General features: G+C 34.6%; 1 protein-coding gene across 1 annotated transcript in view; it reads left to right on the top strand.

The window, feature by feature from the left end:
• The first annotated feature begins 7,456 nt into the window (after positions 1-7,456).
• LOC149181035 (MAC/Perforin domain-containing protein) overlaps positions 7,457-19,261 on the top strand; it is a 79,780-nt gene continuing 67,975 nt past the window's right edge. The window contains exons 1-2 of the mRNA XM_089416421.1: positions 7,457-8,102; positions 10,969-11,207. Coding sequence (XP_089272547.1) covers positions 7,833-8,102; positions 10,969-11,207 — 509 coding nt within the window. The 5' untranslated portion in view covers positions 7,457-7,832. The remainder of the gene's footprint in view (positions 8,103-10,968; positions 11,208-19,261) is intronic.

Below are 19,261 nucleotides of genomic sequence, written 5' to 3'. Positions count from 1 at the left end.
CCCTCTCAATGCTTGCTAGATCCGTGATTAAGATGGATCAATATTGTTATTAATTTTGTGAAATTGTAATACTCTATTTTTTAAATTGTATTTTTGAAAATAATGTAATTTTATATGACATAATTTAATATGGTGATATTTTATTTTTTGGAGTTGAAATTTGATAACATTATTTTTATGAAATCATAATATTATGTTTTTTAAATGTATTTTTAAATACAAAAATAACTTCAACACCTTGGAAAATCCACAGGACATTTGGATTGTGTAGTCTCAACAAATTTTGAGTAAAATTAACAAAAAATATATCCCAAGAAAGATTATAAATCGTCTTAATAAACTATTGCAATTTATATTTATTAAATAACTACATTTTTATCATTTTTCTGTTTGCTAAATTTCGAGTAAAAAAAAATCTATATATCCCAAGAAAGATCATAAATCGTCTCATTAAACTATTGCATTTTATATTTATTAAATAATTATATTTTTATCATTTTTTTTGTTTGCTAGGTTATGTGAGTCCTTAAATAACTAGCACACCTAACCTGTAGCTTGAGTAGACCCAGGGGCATTTAAGTAGTGTAGTCAAAATCACTCATGGATAGCATCTGTCCTAGGCAACACCACCCCTTAACATGGCTGAATTTTTGCTCACAGAGTTTCGAACTGGTAACCTTTGTACCACGAAGTGCCTTAATGGTATACCCTGTCACCATTTGCTCTAGGCCCCGCAGGCAACTACATTTTTATCATGACACAGAAGGTATACTTATATTTAAAATTAAGAAATGCATTCAATTCTTTAAGTGTATGAAATAAAATCCATGTTGTTTAAATATTCTATGTTTTGGACTTTTTGGTTGAAATCCAGTGATTTTTTTTAGCCAAATCTTATTTTTTGTTGTTTAAAATGGGTTTATGATGCGTGGGTGGCATAAGGATGCCTAGTATTGGCTCAACCATGGGGGGATTAAGGAGGAGATCATCACAAGAAGCAAGGATAGTGTCAAAGATACTATTACCTCCAATTTTAAGGACAAGTTGTGGGATGATAAGGAGATGGAGGGTAAGAGGAGGTGATAAACCTCACCCTTGATAACCAAAATTATCTCTCTGTGTTGACCAACACTAAGAAAAAAAATGAACATAGCCAGAATAAGAACTAATTCTCATGAGCTTCGAAGTGAAACCAGGCGGTGGTCTACTCCCAATACTCCTTGGGACGATAGAACCTGTCAGATTTGTGATACTAAGAAGGTGGAAGATGACAAGAATTTCCTTTTAGACTGCTCAACTTTTACTCGCATCCGCTCTCAATTCCTTAACATCTGCCACACTTCCAATCTTCTTGACTTATTAAGTCAACCCAATTATAACGATCTTGGAGCACTTCCTTCCCTTCTCTTTGATCATAGAAACAAGATTTTGAAGAACCTCAATTAGATTCTTTTTTCTTTTCTTCAGGTATGATAGGCCGCATTAGTCTTAGTGGACGTTAATCATCATCGTCATCATATAGATTCAATAGCTTGAAAACCTCGAGGGGCACTAGGATTGTAGAGAGTTTACAACTCAAACTTGTGATTCCAAGAAATCGATGTAGAATTCTAGACATATTAGAGCGAAAAATATGCCGCAAACCTTCCAAAACTTAGAACAAATAGGCTACCCAATAAAAACAAAGTACTTATAATTTTAATTAAATGCAATTTATCCGAAAGAGTAAGCTTTAAAAAACATATTAAATTTAAAAGGGAAAAAGGTAAAATAAGAAAACGTGACTTTATAATTATTAATAAAAAAAAAATTAAATGCATGTTATTGAAAATATCATAAATAAATTAGTGTGTTAGTTTAAAATTTAATTTAATTTATTAATATATAATTTTACATGAGAAATATATGTTTTTGTTTCAATTCTTAGGGATTGTTCACATAACAAGGTTGAAAGTTATTATAATAAATAGTCATTATTTCTCCCAACTATTTAAGTTAAATCTTTTTTAATTGAACATGAGATTAGCTTTGAAAAATCCGTTGCCGTTCTTTACACTAGTGGCAAACCCAAACGCAAACAATTTCAAGTAAAATCTCTTGACCACCCAAATTAAACCCATTTAACAATTATAATAACAATACTTATTTTTATATTTCTCCAACTTAATATAGAAGAGATGTTATTTACGCATTTTGACTTGGTCAAATTCCATAAAAAATAAATAATAATAATAAAATTATTAATTACAATTATTAATTAAAACCTTTTGACTATAAATTATATAAAAATAAAATAAAATATTTTTTAATAAAAAGTTAATAATTATAATTAATAATTAAACGATCTTAGGTCTATATTAAACTTAGATCTACTAAAGATTGAGAGGGATCAAATCTCTTAAGATGAAAATTTCTTTTAAAATAAAAAGATATTTGATTCTTCTAATCACTTAATAGATCCAAAATTAAGATAAATCTAAACTAATTTAAATAAAAATAAAAATTCAAAAAACCATTTATTTAAAAAAAAAAAATCATATTATTGTTTACAAATTTTATTATCATAATTTTCTATATAAAAATTAAAAAAAAAAACTTTTATATTTAAAAATAAATAAACAATTAAATTAAATTAAATTACACATTCTCAATCAACACAATAGTTATGAATTTATATTTCATCGTAATTTCTCATAAAATAATTCTATTTTAATTACTCAAAATACTCTATCGTAATGTTATGAATTTATATTTCATCATAATTTCTCATAAAATAATTCTATTTTAATTACTCAAAATACTTTACAATTTATTGTAATGTGAGGAAGATTCACACCTATTACTTACAAATTCTTAGTCATCATGATTTATCATTGACTGAAAATGAGGCTACAAAGTTACTGAAATTACTTATTTTATTTTATTTTGTAATTATGTATTATTAAACAAGTACATTTTTGTTGTAGTTTGCAAGATTTATATTTATACATTTTCGTTGTAGTGTGTGAATCCATTTTTATCCATTTTCATTACCGTTTAATTATTTATCTATTTAGTATAGATTAGTATGATTTAGCTATTATGCTTTGATATAATTGTTATATATTCTTGTTTTGGTTATAAATAAATAATAAGAATTTAATATAAATTTCAAATATGAGTAGGGTTTTCTCATATTTGACAAATTGTGAATGTAGAATATGTTTTTGAGAATTTTTCATAATTTGGTTATTGTGTTTTGATATAATTTTTATAATGAGAAATAAATTAATTTTGTAATAAAGATTTTTGTTTTTATTATAAATAATAAAAAAATAAAATATATTTAAAGTATGAGTAGAGTTTTTTATATTTGAATATTTATGAACGTAAAATATGTTTTTAGAATTTTTATTTTCTTAGACAAGAATTTAAGTGTTGAATTGATGGAAACTCACCAAAATTTGACAATGAAAGGAAAGTTAGCTACATGATTTTACAATCTCTTTTGATTATCATATGATAAGAGCCATTAAAACCACCTCTATTTTAGATGACTTTTACGATCTATATCTAATAAATCATATAAAAATCATAATTTCTCATAATAGGAATTTTATCCATACAAAAGATTTATTCTTGGGGTTTTAATCTTCTTTTCTTTTTGGTAAGTTTTAAAGATTCTATTTATCAATCATAAATGAAATACATCATATACAATCATGGCTCTTTCTCTCGCACAATATGCCATTTATAGACATAAGCGTAACTAAGAGGTATGAGACCAAGAATAACAAAGGAGACATAAAGGAGCAAAAAAAACAATTACAAAAGAGAATTACCCAGTTTGGGGCAGGTCCCCAAAGAAACCTTTCTTTCCTTTATTTTTAGAAACCTTAACCCAACCTTTTGAGGGTGGGTTTATCAAAGGGATCGAAAGATTAACATTATGTGTTGAAGGATAATCCTTGTCAGAGTCCAAGAAGCCGACACATGAGCTCGCTTTAATGCAATGGAAGAAGCATTATGATTTACTATTTTGTGCTTGCTGAGGGAGCATGGTTCATCCTTGTGAGGCTTTTGAGGAACTGAAGTCTGAACCTTGTCCACTAAATGCATTTCATCATCAGATATGTCATAATCCGTGTTCGAATAAGGGGAAACCTTGCTCTCCATAGGAGGTGGGACACAGGGCTTCTAACTTTTAGTTTTGGAATTATGAATGTTCCGCTTTTGGTTAGATTTGAACGCAAGGCAAGTATTCTATAAAAGACCATTTTTATGACAAAAGCAACAACAAAATGTAGGATTCTCATAGTCCAGAGCTTGGGTCTAATGAAAATCCCCTATTTTTAAATTGATCTAGTTTGACAACCTTTTCCTAATATCGATTTCAACATAGACTCCGTCATATGTGTAAACACCCAACTGCCCATAAGAAGGACCAATTACAAGGAAATGATCAAGGGAGTTGTTAATGCCCTCGAAGACTAAGTAGTGCCACAAGTGAGCAGGCAGATTAGGATGTCGAACCCATATTGGCAGCTTGGTAATGACTATTGTGGAAGGGTAAAAATATGGAAACTGATGAGTTAGGACAAATCCAACATTTCCCTGAACCATGGCTCTTTAGATAAAACCTTTTGGTATTTTTTCGAACCAACAAACATCACAATGAAGAAGCCTTTGGAGCATAAAATAACTTTGGAATTCTCAGTCCATGAAGAATTGATCCATTAGTAAAGATCATCCAAACGGGGCCATAAACCTTTGAGGTGACAAATAAGGGTTGTCTCTACATAGATTTGATGGAGTTCCTCAAGATTAGGGTGAGAGATTTCTAAGGAGGGAAAATGACCCAGGAATGACGAGGGATCGAGCTGCCTTGGGGAGGGTTGAGCATGGACAACATATTTATAAGAAAAAGCTCAGGAGGAGGATGACTTGCCCACAAGTCCCCCTCGTAAATGAAGGTCCATATAAACAGTGTCATCTTTACCAATATTATAGACTGAAAGAGGGGAAGAATCATCTAGCTTCTTACATTCGAAAAGTATGTGTAGCATGACATAGGGAATACTTACCTGAAATTTGTGGAACAAACCCCAAGGAGTAATGAATGACTAGAGAGAAGCTTGAGAGGGGTCTAGAAAGAAGTTTGAGGAATCGAGGGTCTCAAAAATACCGAGAAGGTCAATAAATCTGAATCACTGCCCTCAACTTGGGGGCAAGTGGAGCCCAACTTCAAAAAATGATCCAAAATGATCTTTTGCTCATGAGAATTAAAAGGACAACGGGCTTGCACCGAATTGATTGTAGGTCTGTGTTTGTAGCGACAACCGAGGCCATAAGGACAACATTCATTACTATTATAATGGTTGCACTCAAGATCCCCCACATTAACATCACTTCCCCGATGTTGTTGTTGTTGAAACCCTAACCCTTCAAAATGGGTGGAATGGTTCCCATTTTCATATGACCCCCCTCCGTATGAGCCTCCTCCGTATGGGCCTCTGCCTATCGCAGGACAGAATCCTCCCTAGGACAACAATGGAATAACCTTGTTAACCCTAGGGTTAGGGTTGGGGATAAATGAAGATGAGGTCTAGGGCATACCATTAGTACCATTTATGTTGTAACCATGGGATTTCTTTAACATGGTCTCAAAGGCCTCCATCTTTACAAGCTCCCAAAGACAGGCGAGATACAAACCTTTAATCTACTACAAGAAATCACTCAAACCCTGAGGTTTTAGTATTTTTTTAGTCAATAAAAAATTGTAATATTTCATAAAAATTAATGAATTTTGAGAATTTCGCTGGTAATGTTTACTTGAATTTCAACATAATTTAAAATATTTAAAATAATCATCTCTCTCTCTCTCTCTCTCTCTCTCTCTTTATTTTTCTCCTTTAAAGAAATATCTTTATATTCCATATGAGGAATATACATGTTTTGATCCTCTAGGGACTCTCAAACAATAAGGCTTGAAGCCATTACAAGGATATACTCATTGTGAGCTCGACATGTTACATGTAGGAATTAAACCCGGTGGGGATGATTACAACATTTCACCCAACCACTTGAGTTACATCTCTTTCACTATCACTCTCAAGCTTTATATACATCCCTATAAACTTTTATTCAAATTGCTACATCTAGATGGGTCTCTTGTCCCAAAAATAAAGAGATCCCATACACCAATTTGGTGTCTCGCCTAGTTTTGACCTTAAAATAAAAATGCTTATTATTATTAATAATAAATTAATTATGTCTCCTTGTGGGACGACCGAGTGGTTGGCACAATGAGATGTTATCCCCTCCACCTAGTTTCAAATCCCACGAGGGGGCATCTTTGGTTCGTTGCGATAAGGCTCAAGGAGTAGACTCCCCCACTCTCGTGGAGTCTCAATTCTTGCTAAGTCATAAATTCCTGGTATATTTGGCTTATGGGTTGTTAGATATACTCTTGGTGTTATAAGGGCAACCATTATGTTTGATCTTGGGCCTTATCTAGATTACTCCAACGAGTTAATGAACCACCATGGTAAAAAAAATTAATAATAATAAATTGATTATGTCTTGTGTTGGTAGCTCCGAGAGGAGCAAGATTTGTTCTCCCATCCACCTAGGTCCAATTCTGAAGGATATGTTTTGACCCATTGTGATAAGGCTCAAAGGGTAGGTAGCTCCACCTGTGTGAGGTCTCAACTTTTACTAAATCATAACTTATTCATGTGATGTCTCAACTTTTAATAAGTCATGAATTATTCATGTGATGTCTCAACTTTTAGTGAGTCATAAATTATTCATGTGATGTCTCATATTTACTAAGTCATAAATTATTAATATATTTGACATATAAAGTCTCGTATTATTTCAATATATTACTTATTCATCATAATTAATACAAAATATTAATAATAATAATATTTTTAAAACAAAATAATAATAAATAATATTATAATTAAAACAAAACAATAATAAATATTATTTAGTTTTTTGATGTTTGTTTTAAGTATAGAAAAGCAAACCCAAAGTCTCCTTAACAAATAAGGACAAATCTACCAATTCACTAATAAAAAATATATAATAAAAATAAATTAATTATTTTAAGCATTTCAATTTGAACATCATAATTTGATTGACCACTTGCTAACTATTAATCATCACAATCCAGGCCCTCACAATACTTATTACCAAACAGCAGAGTCCAAGCACTCACAATAATTATGACCAAACATCACAATCTTCTAAAACTTAGAAATCATTAATTATTAATTTTTTAATAAAACCTAAGATTACTTCCTGCATTCATAAATGTCATTCTTAATTAATCCTTTACCATACTTATTGCCAAGCGTCACCAGTCTTACAATATTTCGTAAATTGTGGAGCCTCATGATGTAACCATGATCGCTATCAAACTGCCTACAATTTCGCAGAAGAGAGGAAGCGAAGAGATAGGATTTGAGAGTGGTCTGTGACTTTGAATATTATAAACGAGAAGGAGCGTGGGGGCAGGGAAAGATGCGTTGTAAGGAAAGTGAATGTTTTGACTTGCATCATGTGGGAGCTCACCAGCGATGAAGATGAGACGAAGAATCAAAGAGTGGACCAACAACGACAACAGTGCCTAAACATTAACTTTATCATCCGCACTGACTGAATACATACATCAGACGCACACGCAAAAACCAGTCAAACATTAATTATTTTCTCATTCAGACGCCCGCCCGCCGGCTCGCCCGAATTAGCGATCGGAGCCGTAATTTAGATCAGAGGAGAATATGCAATTGCAGGGGATCTAAATGAATGAATGAATGATCGAGGAGTGACCATGGTATTGGAGAATGGCGTTTCATAATAATAGCAAGGGCAAGGACAGAGCCCAGGTGGCTGCCGAGAATGCAATTGGAGCCATAGGCCGCGGTTACGACATTACCAACGATCTCCGATTATCGTATTGCAAAGGGGATTCCCGTCTGATCGAGCTAGACTGTGACCTCAAGCACGAAGCCGTTCTGCCCGGAAACATTACCGTTCCCAATGTATCCAAAGCCATCAAATGCGACAAGGGGGAGCGCATGCGTTACAGGTCCGATGTCCTGTCCTTCCAGCAGGTGGGTTATGTTCTGGAACTTCTTTTCTTTTTTCAATATTGTTGAATTCTGGTGCTCCTGGTGTTTGGGTAATTTTTTTCGGGCAAACGTGGTTTTGTAAATGCCCCTTGCGTGGTATTGTTGTGTGGGTTTGGTTTAGAGTGGTCAATGGAGTGCTTTTTCTTGTGGGATTCTCGCGAAGACCCGATGTGAGATTGTCATTTGGGGGTTTTGACGCTGGTGGACAATTGATTAGAGCGAGGGCGACGATGACTGGTATTTGATTTCCTTGGGAGTATGGGGGGCGACTTTAATTGGGTTTGTATCCCTATGCCGTAGCAAGCCCTATTGAAATGTAAAACTTGTGGCTGAACCCAGTTGAAGATTGGGGTTTGTTGGGTTTGGTCTTTTGGTTAAGGATTCATTTCCATGTGTAAGAGGTTTGGAGTTTATATTGAAACATCCAGTTGCTAGCGGGACTGTGCGTGCAACTGTGACCATGAGTTCAATTCTCAGCGATTTATGCCATTTTCTGCAAACATGCTGCTCCAGTCGGTTTATTTTTGTCCAATTTCCCTAGTCATTTGTGATTATTGTTTGATTATTAATAAAATCATCTTATTTTATTTGGCAAAACTAATCAATTCGTTGCTCTGATTGCTATTCATTAATGACAAATTGCACTTTGACTGCTTAATATATCTATTACTAGTCTCTACAAAGGAGACCATATATCCAAAATTAAATATCACCTATGTCAACAATGAAGCACACATGCGAGCAAGAAGCTGCACATTTATGCATGCAAAAAAAGGAAGTATACAAGGGGAGGTTGAACATGGATATAATTTTCTACTATGTTACCAGAAATGAGAAACGGTAAATGGCAACCGAGCAAAAAGGGTCAGGGTTTCAAGATAAGAAACAACCTCCCCTTCACACTATGCATATCATGTACGCAAGAGACAATTTAGTGGTTATAGGTCCATTACAGTAATGTATCGGAGTGAATATCAAATTACATTCACATCATAATCTTTACATGTTTTTTTTCTTCTTATAATTAAAAGTTAAAATAATGGATGCTTTTTTTTTGTTTTGTTTTTGAAATGCCGCCATGTACACGAAAATGCCCAAGAAACTGTGTTTCCACACCATTTCCATTCCTTGACTTTTCTTAGAGAAACAGTACTCTGCCACACCATTTCTGGTAACATAGGTTATCTAATGTTTGGATGTGCATGTGCAAGGTTAATTGTGGATATAGTTATCTAATATGTGTGTATGCGTGTATGCTCACAAGTGTAAACATCGGAAAGAAAATATAATATGAGAAAAAATATTCAGATGGACTCATCAAATATAAGATAACTTTATATTTCAAAGTGATAAAGACATTAGCATGGTAGTTATTGGCCACGGGTCCATACTTGTTTCTTGTAACTCAATTGAGAATGCTTTGTTTACTTGAGCATTCTCCAAAGATATTTATCTCATTTTACTAAGAATTTACTTCAATATTAATCTCTAATACCACTTGACATAGATCCATATTTTGAGGTAAACTATACACTAACGATGTGCCAAATCTTTGAAGTAATTTATTAGATAATTTACAGAAAAGGAAAAGCATTGCAGATTTTAATCAGATTTTCTCTTACAACTAGTTGACAGGTTTTTGTGTGAAGCAGCACGTAAATAGAGTATTGTTTTTAATATAACAAGCAATATGAAACTCCCCTGAGAGTCTAAGACTGATGTTTTTTGCAGATTTGCTTATATGGGGCATATTACCCACTCCTTTACATGCAGAGAATGCCCCTACATCCTACATTTTCACCAAACAAGCAAATTCATAAAGATTTTCCCCATTCTCTAAATCGTAATCTAATTTGCAGATCTCACCCTAGTGTATAATACAACTCCATTCTTCATGGGAGGCCTTGTTGTCGTATTTTAATAATAATTTCATTTGTCGTCTCAAAGCAGGCAGCTTGATCTTGTCATTGAGATCATTTTTTATGGCTACCTTCCTTTTCCAAATAATTCTGAAGACTTATAGAATTTCGTGAATTTGAATTTTCTCGTGGAAATTGTGTTTCCAGTTTCATGTAGACTTAGTGAGTTTACATCCACCCCAATGTCATTAGTAAATGCCACTGTCCATAAAAGTTATTATATATCTCATTTAGGAGCTGGTTTTAAGTTTTAACTTATTGTGGCCTCCTGTTACTTATGTTTGTATCCCAATGTGTTATCTTGATTGACTCTTCCATGAAATTAAGCCTATCCAACCTTGACAAAAACAGGAAAATAGAAATCTAACAGGTCTGAGGCTTCTGCAGTTGTCTATTCTGAATTATTAAGCTACACATTTTTGAGCCACGAGTTCAAAATTCTTATAGATATTTGATATCTTTGTTGTGGTAGAAACTAACATGATAACATCTGATGATTTGATTTCAAGGTTGCCCAGTAAATGGATGAGTATGCTGGTAGTTTACACTGTGTTCATATTGAGTAAGGACTGAGTTTCATATTTATGAATCTTTGCCTGTTTTACTCATCTTCTTCATAATGCAACTTAATGAATTAAAATGTCATTTTTTGTGTGTCTGTTGCACTCACTTTTCAGAGTGGTCTGAAGGGCACATTTCCAGTGGTGGTTGGCCATGTATAGGCTAGTTAGCTTCTCTTTTAAATCTTAGTTTTGAGCCCACCTCAACGAAGGCTCAATGTAATGTGATTTGTTTCCTCTGTAACTATGTATAGCATTGCTGTTCAAATATCTAATTTCGATGTGATTTGTTTCCTCTGCAACTATGCATAGCATTGCTGTCCAGATATCTAAATTCAATCATACCTGTTGTGGAAATAATGTTTGCAGATGTCAGAGCAATTCAATCAGGAACTCAACATATCAGGCAAAATCCCATCTGGGCTATTTAATGCTATGTTTGAATTCACAGGGTCATGGCAGAAAGATGCATCCACCACGAAACATCTTGCATTTGATGGATGGTTTATAAGCCTTTACAGTATAGTGCTTACAAGATCACATATAGTACTGCGTGATGCAGTGAAACAAGAGGTTCCATCTGCATGGGATCCTGCCGCATTAGCTGGGTGAGTTTTTAGCCATTGCTGTTTTTCAAATGTTGGGCACCAACATTGTTTTGAATTGCAACTTTTCAACTTTGTCATGAGCTGTGGATTTCCGAGACTGCAATCATTACTTCTTTCTTTGGCCTTTTATTAATTTTGGATGCCTAGAGTCTATTGCTGAATCTTGAAATGCTTTTGAGTTAGTTTCAATTAATCAATGATCTTGTTTTGAAGTTTTTTGGACCATTGTCAATAATTACCTTTAACTCTAGCATAGATCCGTTTTAACCCTAGAGGCTAGAACTATAAATTACCAAGCAGGATAAGAAAACTCAAGGTGGAATCCTGAATGTTTTTATTTCCCTCTCGATGCATAATATATCCAAGGTTGACTTAAGATGGATCTGTGCTAGTTTATTTTTAGTTGTTGTTTAAATATGGTAAATAAGATAAAGAATTGGTTTCTTCTTTTTCTTTTCCTGGGTACTCTTTTCAACTTTTTATCATACATGTGTTCACACACTAAGTGTCAAGCATCTTCCCCTACTGGGATGTAGAGTACCTTTCTTCTTTTGCTGCAGTTATTCCTTTCAATAAATAATAAATGTTGCAAATATCATTTTGAGGAACATATCGCCAAGCGTCCAGAAATAACTTGTTAGAAATATTGGCGAAAATATAAAAAATTATGAGAAAATATTGGAAATTATTAGAAAATATCAATAAGCATAAACTTAAACTTGAAAAACTTGGAACATAGATATTTAGTTAAAAAGGGAAAGAAAAAAATACCAGTGTCCTTTGAATAAAGCCAGATTATGTGTTTATGACTTTTGAAAAGACTTTGTATCAGCGCAAATTTGTACTATATCTCTGTAGAAGATAGATAAACTGTAGCCTGGTTCTTGCTAGTCCACGAAATAGCGCGTAGACCTAGATTAAATACATATCATGAAGTAGACTAGTATACTTTCTGTCATCTGATGATCTTACCCAATCTGAATTTGTAAGGCTTAATTGTAGTGTAAAGTTTTTGAATATGATATGTATTGGAGTTTGTAAGGCTTTCCAAACTGAAGCTATTATTCTTGACAAACTCAACACCAAAATTCAGCGTCTTCTTTATATATTTTAAAATCCTCTTCAGCCTCCTAGATCTTGTTTAATTTCATTAATCACACACCTACCATTCCCTGTAATGTAATTTGTTACATTATCTTCATAAAAAATAAGGATAACATTATCCTTATTACTTCTTTTGATATATGGTTAAGATTTGATACTAACACTAATCTTACCACTTATTTTCATATATAGCTTAAGATTTGATGCACTCCTTTAAAAGGAAGTCACCCACAGATGCTCATTGACCTTTAGGTGCCATGCCTTAGGCATATTTGTCAAGCCATAAAGTGCTTTCACTAGTTTGAAAACCAGATTTTTCTTGTCCTTTACCTCTAACCCTTTTGGTTGGAACACATACACCTCTTATTTGAGCTTTCCATTCAAGGGCACATTTTTCACATCTGTCTGGTGGATATTCCAGCCAAATTGTGCTTCCAAAAGTTAATTTATCAATCTGATTATGCTGCCAAAGTTCATATCAATCTGACTGTGATTTTCTTCATGATTGGGCAAAAACTTTCCTCAAAATCATCTCCTTCCTGCGGTGCATATCCCTTTTCTATTGACCTTTCTTTCACATAAGTCTTGTATGTTGTTTTGAAGACCCATTTGTAGCCACTAGGGTTTTGCCCTTCAGGCAAATTGACCAACTTTTAGGTTCTATTTCTTTGCAATCCTTCACCTCCACATTCATTGCAACTTCCCATTCCTTACACTTATTGGCTTTTCAACAAAATTGGGTTCAGAAAAAGAATTTCCAAACTTAGTCATACCGGCAAAATTATGATATTTACTTGTTTCCCCTGCATCTTAACTACAATTATATATTTGTCTCCTTTAATGAAACCTCAACTTCTTCTTCTTGTTTCATTTCTTCCTTCTGCTTCTTTTCTTCCATGACTTCCGTCTCTGTCCTTTTTTAGGTGATCATGACTTCCTTTTCCTTGCAACTACTTCCAAAGAATCTAACTGTAGCACAATAACACTTCTTCTTGTTGCCCATCTTCTCTGCTACTGCATTTATAAGTTCATTAACAATTAATATCCTCACTGAAAAGCATCTCCTTAAATAGGATCCTATAACTTATGAGGCTTTAACAACTCACTATAATAAAGATGCACTTTCTACTTTTGTTGTCCAGCTTGCTCCTCTTTTTCTTTAGGAAAATGCAGAAAGGCTTTGGATAAAAACTTTCTTAAATGTTAGCCTTAGGGGCAGCTCAATTGGCAATCGCCATGATAATGAAGTGTTGTATACCAAAAGGTTCGAGTTTCAAATCCCCTTAATTTACCTGTGTCTGCGGAAGGGGTGTACGTAGGCACATAGAGGTTAGAGTGGTAGCAGTCGGAATTGACCCTGTGTCATGCGAGTGCGAAACTGACCTGGTTGCAGATTCCTCTAGTCATTAAAAAAAATTCTCAAATGTTGAATATCATATTACATTGCCTTATTGTTTTTGCACCAAAACTATTGAGCAATCTCCTAGACTTCTACCCATTAGCATGCATGCAACCATTTCAACTATTGTGAGATTTTTGCAAAAACAGGAAGGATTATAGTCTCCAATATTGAAATAATCCTTTACTCTGCACGGGGCCAGATGCCTCAACTTTTCTCTTAGCATGAGGAAGAAAAAAAGGTCATTTTATGTGTTTAACATGTTGTTTAGTTAAACACATGGTCACCTAAAGGATGTATATTTTTAGAGAATAGTTTGGGTGTTGCTTAACCTTGACATTAAACTATCGGGGGTATTAAACATCTATGCTACTAATGCACCTTGTTTGGGTTGAGTATTAAGTGCCCCAAAGAATAGTTTGGGACCTTTGTGAGTTGAAACTGTTGAATCCAAAATATAGAGAAAAAAACCTCCCAATGAGGTGGTGCATTGATGATAAGGATGCATGGTATCATTGTACCAAATTGACATAGGAAAATGCATCACCTGAGCTTTGATTTACCCAGTCTAAATTTACATATAATCATGGTTTGATTCTCAACAGATTGGACAGAGCCTTATCATTTAAAAAAGGAGACTTCTGTATGATTTTCTTTTTAATATCATCATGTTAATATTTGATTTTTCCCAACATTTTGAGTGGATACTCCACTCATCGCTAGGGGAGAAGTAAGAACAACTGAATGATCCAAGAGATATCCATGGCATGATAAAGAATAAATAGGGTACAATACAATAAATCTTAGGGAAATTCTTGAATGTTGGATAAAAAGGTAAAAGAAAAAAGAAAAAAACAAGATGAAGAAAGGTCAAAGGTTAAAGATGGATGTTGCTTGAAAGTAGATAAAAATAACAATGGGAAAATGGCTAAAATATTGAATGAATAGGGCAAGACACTTTTGCTTGGATTGTTTTGTTACAAGAATATTTTGCCACAACAAAAGTAGTGTTTTGTAAACTTGGTCCAATTGCATTTTCCATCTTTGGAAAATAGATGGGCTAAAATTTGATGGGTCTGCTTTAAGCTAAGTATTAGACATCTTGAGAGTCCAGTTGCGTCCTTGTTACCACCAGACCCACCTACATGAATCTGAGTGTTATCTTTTCGCATATGTTCATGACTATTATTGGGGTTGAGTTTAATGTTACTAAGTTCATTGTTTGGGCATCAATGGTTTGTGAACATTATACTAGAAGGACTCAATCTTTTAGAGTTCATCATTTGGCATCAACGTTTGTGAGTACCTTAACCATATGGGCACATGGTTGTAGAGCTTTGTTCCAGCCCCAGCTTGTTCCAGAGCTGTTATGCATGAGTTTTTTGGGAGTGTTTAGTAATCAATAGTCCAGGAGGACAGCACAACTTGTGCTGTTTTAGTATGTTTTCAATTCAGATTTCTAGGGTTTTATGTGTAGTAATTTTCCCCAGGCATCATATTTACATGCAAATTTGGGAGGATGCATGGGTGAAAGAGGATAGTCATATGGGTACTTTCAGATTCCTGATTTTTCTAATGGATGACAGTTTTCGTGACCCAATATTCCAGGAGGACAACACAATATTCCAGGAAAACAACACAACTTCTACTATTTTAGTAGGTTTTCAATTCAGATTTCTTGGGTTTTATGTTTAGTGATTTTCCCTAGGCATCATATTTACATGCAAATTTTGGAGGATGCATGGGTGATGGAGGATAGTCATATGTGCGCTTTCAGATTCCTGATTTTCTAATGGATAGCAGTTTTGGGGACCCAATATTGAGTTCTTCAAATGGCCCTTTTAGATTTTGGAGATTCACAATCTCAAAAAGTTTCTATTTATCACTAACTTCATCTTTCTTGAAATTTGAAAGTAAATTTGGATACTTATTGGTTAGATGAGCATGGACTTTTGTTTTGGTGAAGTTTTGACATGTGAGAATTCCTTCTAAGTGTATTTTGTATAGCAGCCGTTACTACTTTGTAATTAAGTCTCTCGTCATTTTGGCTGGATCCAACCTGATTATCTGTAGATTCAAAATGACAAGTTTGCCTATACAAAGCTGATCAAATTGTATTAGTGTTTATAACTGATTTCTTTCAGGTGATACTAATTATTAAGGCTTCATCAGCCAATGCTGCTAGATCTTGTGAATTGGAACCTATGGTTCTAGATCCAAATTCATTGGGATAGGACAACTCTTTTTCCGAGTAGAACCCTTTGCTACATAAAAAAATAGGAAATTCCCTTTGTCTTTGTGGGATAACAAGCATTCAAATATTGATCAATCTATCTAACTGATTTGGAGCTATTAGAGCTGGATCCACTTTTTGGGGGATATGAGTCGGAGCAATAACAAGAATATTTCTAATAGAATCTTTCTCACCATCTCTAGATGGTTCACTAATAAACCAAGGAAAGAGTCAGTTAAGCCTAAACCAAAGAAAGAGTTAGCTAAGTCATTGACATTCAATTCATGAATATTTGGAATCCATATTATGCAAGGAAACATTCTTTTCACCAATTCGAAGGTAATATTGAATTGTTCCACTTTGTCTTTCAACAAATTCTCAAAATCAATATTACTACTTCTAGTATCAGGGTAATTTGAAGTTCACCATATAAGAACTTCTTTAGAGATATTCTTATTAAGGGAACATATTACTATATTAGTCTATTGCTATACTTTTGACCAAATAAGATCAGCCAGTTCCCATTTCGATAAGTTTGGTTTATGGTCAAATTTGCAGGGTTTGATGATCCTATGAGGTTCTATGTGAGCCTCACTTATTAATGAGGTAGCTTATATTTGCTATTTTGGTTAGAGGGAGTCATGGGGGCCACACATGTTTTGCATGGTCTAGGAGCTAAGTTGCACAAAATGTGGAAATATGTACTAGTTTAAGAAACAGGGATGCTTGAAATCAATGTTGCATGACTCGTACTCATATAAGACTCGTTTGGATATTGACTCGGAGACCTGTATAAGACTCGGGAATGACCCGTATAAGACTTGTATAAGACTCGGCAAAATACAGAAAAAACTTAAAAAAAAAGAACTCCAAAAAAATAAATAAAAAAATATGAATTTTGAATGGGTCCACGGGTCTTATGCGGTTCTTCATGGGTTCAATATGAGTAGACAGGTTCGATGTGGGTTTGGATGAGTACGGGTAGAAACTGCATGTCCTATGCGAGTGACCCGTCTCACTATAGAACCTGTTAAGACCCGCAGGTACTCACGGGTCTTATAAGAGTCGTGCAAGAAGGCTTGAAATGAATTAGAGGTTAATTTGTCTTCATTTTCAATAGATTAGGGTTTTTTAGACACCTTATGTGTCCCATGCTGCTCATAGGGACTTTGACGTTTCCAAGAAGTTTTTGAAGCACTTTTGTGTCTTTTTTCCTAATACAAAAAATTACATATCCAGTAGATGCGAAGATACATATTGCAGTCCCAAAAAGAGGAACAACATGGGCTTGACAACCCTTCCGAAACCTGCCCATTGAGATGCCTTTACTTTTCGCTACATTGAGACCACTGTATAACATATCCTTAATCTATCAAAAAAAAAAATAGCATTACAGTCATCTATTTTGTTTAATAACAAAAAAATCTGTCTTCAAAATACCTCAAACACCTATCTCCAATCCCAAAATAATTAGAGTTGGAAGTCCATAGACTGTCTGAACCCCATCAATAAACTCAGAAATACCAAAAGATCCAGCAGGGAGAGACAATGCTTGCTTGCAAAGCTTGTCTGCTTTTTTGTTGCGTTCTTTGAAGATGTGGTAGAAAGAGAGCCATTTAAAAGATTGAAAAATCTCCTAAGGATCCTAAAGGAGTGGACCCAGACAGGCATTTACCACAGCTTTTCTTTAAGGCCCAATCAATAACTAATATGGAATCTTCCATATCCTGCAACTTTTGACATTGTTCTCTATAGCTACCACAAGAAGGTCCTTAAGGCAATGAATATCACTCTTTTATTTGCTCCTCTTCCAGGAACGTACTTGATATGCAAATAATGGTCCTGACTCAAGAAAAGGACTACACCAACCCCACTTATTGGAGGATGGCCTTGGCAAGCATAGTAAAAAAATCCCCATGGTGTATCCAGATCTGTGATGGGCATGACTTGGTTTCTGAGATCTTTTTTTTTTCCTTTGGGACCACTCTAAATTTCTTAGTGAGGTTGTTGATCTGACCTGTAGTAAATTTAGATGGGAGATCTACATCTCTAAAAATACTAGAGCTGTGAGCCCACGAGATACCATAGACGAAAGTGCATGGAAAGGCTTCCAACAATTTTACTGACTTGTCCTCCAACCAATTCTGCATACAATCATCCAGTCCTTGCTTTTACCAGGAGGCTCATTAATGAAGGGGGAGACATAAGAGGGGGTCAATGTGAGATTAGATCTCTACCCTTGATTAAGGAAAGCTAAGATCTAATCTCAGTGCTTGATCTTAGGGATAGGACTTCTCATCATTATGGAGACCAAAAAGGTGGAAAAAGGCAAGAGGAAGCTCATTCTTCATGTGTAGAGTTGGAGAAGTGAAGAGGAGAGGAAGAGGAAGAGAATGCTGTGATAGCCATTTTTGGTGAAGGAGAGACTATCTACGTCAAGGAGAAGTCCACACACAGGCTAAATTCTCAGGCAAGTACAGGCATGCAGACTGAGGCACAACAGTACATCCCCAACACGGATTTTGAGGAAGTTTCTGCACATTTTTTGAGGCTAGCAGCACGAGTTTTGAGGGGGTCAGACTTTATTAATTGCTGGTCTGATAGGCTTGTTTTTTCAAGGAGAAAAAGGCAGGTTTCAGGGCAGAAGTATGTCAGAGGATCGAAAATCGAGGAGAAGTCAGACTGTCAGCACATATTTCAAGGCAGAAACAGTTAGCTCTGTGGCACAAAATTTAAGGGGTCAAGTCTGACTTGTGACATGAATTTCCAGATTTGAAGTGCTGAACAGTGGCACAAACTCCAGCACAGAGATTACTGGACAGTGGCACGAGTTTTCAGAACAGCAGCACGAGTTTCTAGGAAGCTGGCCTGAGTTTCAAGGGGAGAGATAAGTACTCCTGTGTATTTAATGATGTACACTCTTTGAGATAAAAGCAAATAAAAATTCCATTCCAACTGGTTTTCTCTTCGAGGCTTTTCCAGGGTCGTGTTGACAGAAATCAGTGCCCAAATTTTGTGTATGCATGTGAAATTTGTCAGCTGAAAGTGAAAAGTAGTGGTAGCCTTGAGTGTTTTAATTGCAATTTTATATTCATGTTTAAGTCAGCAATTAACCATGGGATGTGGGCATTAAACATGATGAGGAAAACAAATTGAAACGGGGTGCTACAGAACATAAAATTCTACATTCAATTGATAGGTTCTGCAAGTATTTGGATTTTAAAACCTTGCCTCATGGAGAAAGATTATAAGTAAGCCTTCATGAACTCCTTGCTGCTAAAGCCTGAGAGAATAAGAACATGTTTTTTAGTTCCCTAG

The sequence above is a fragment of the Pinus tabuliformis genome, chromosome 3_2 (assembly GCF_031772625.1).
Source record: "Pinus tabuliformis cultivar Carrire ecotype Pingquan chromosome 3_2, CPIR1, whole genome shotgun sequence".
NCBI classification, from domain to species: Eukaryota; Viridiplantae; Streptophyta; class Pinopsida; order Pinales; family Pinaceae; genus Pinus; species Pinus tabuliformis.
The sequence above is the reverse complement of the archived record's forward strand: the minus strand, read 5'-3'. Positions and strand labels throughout refer to the sequence as shown.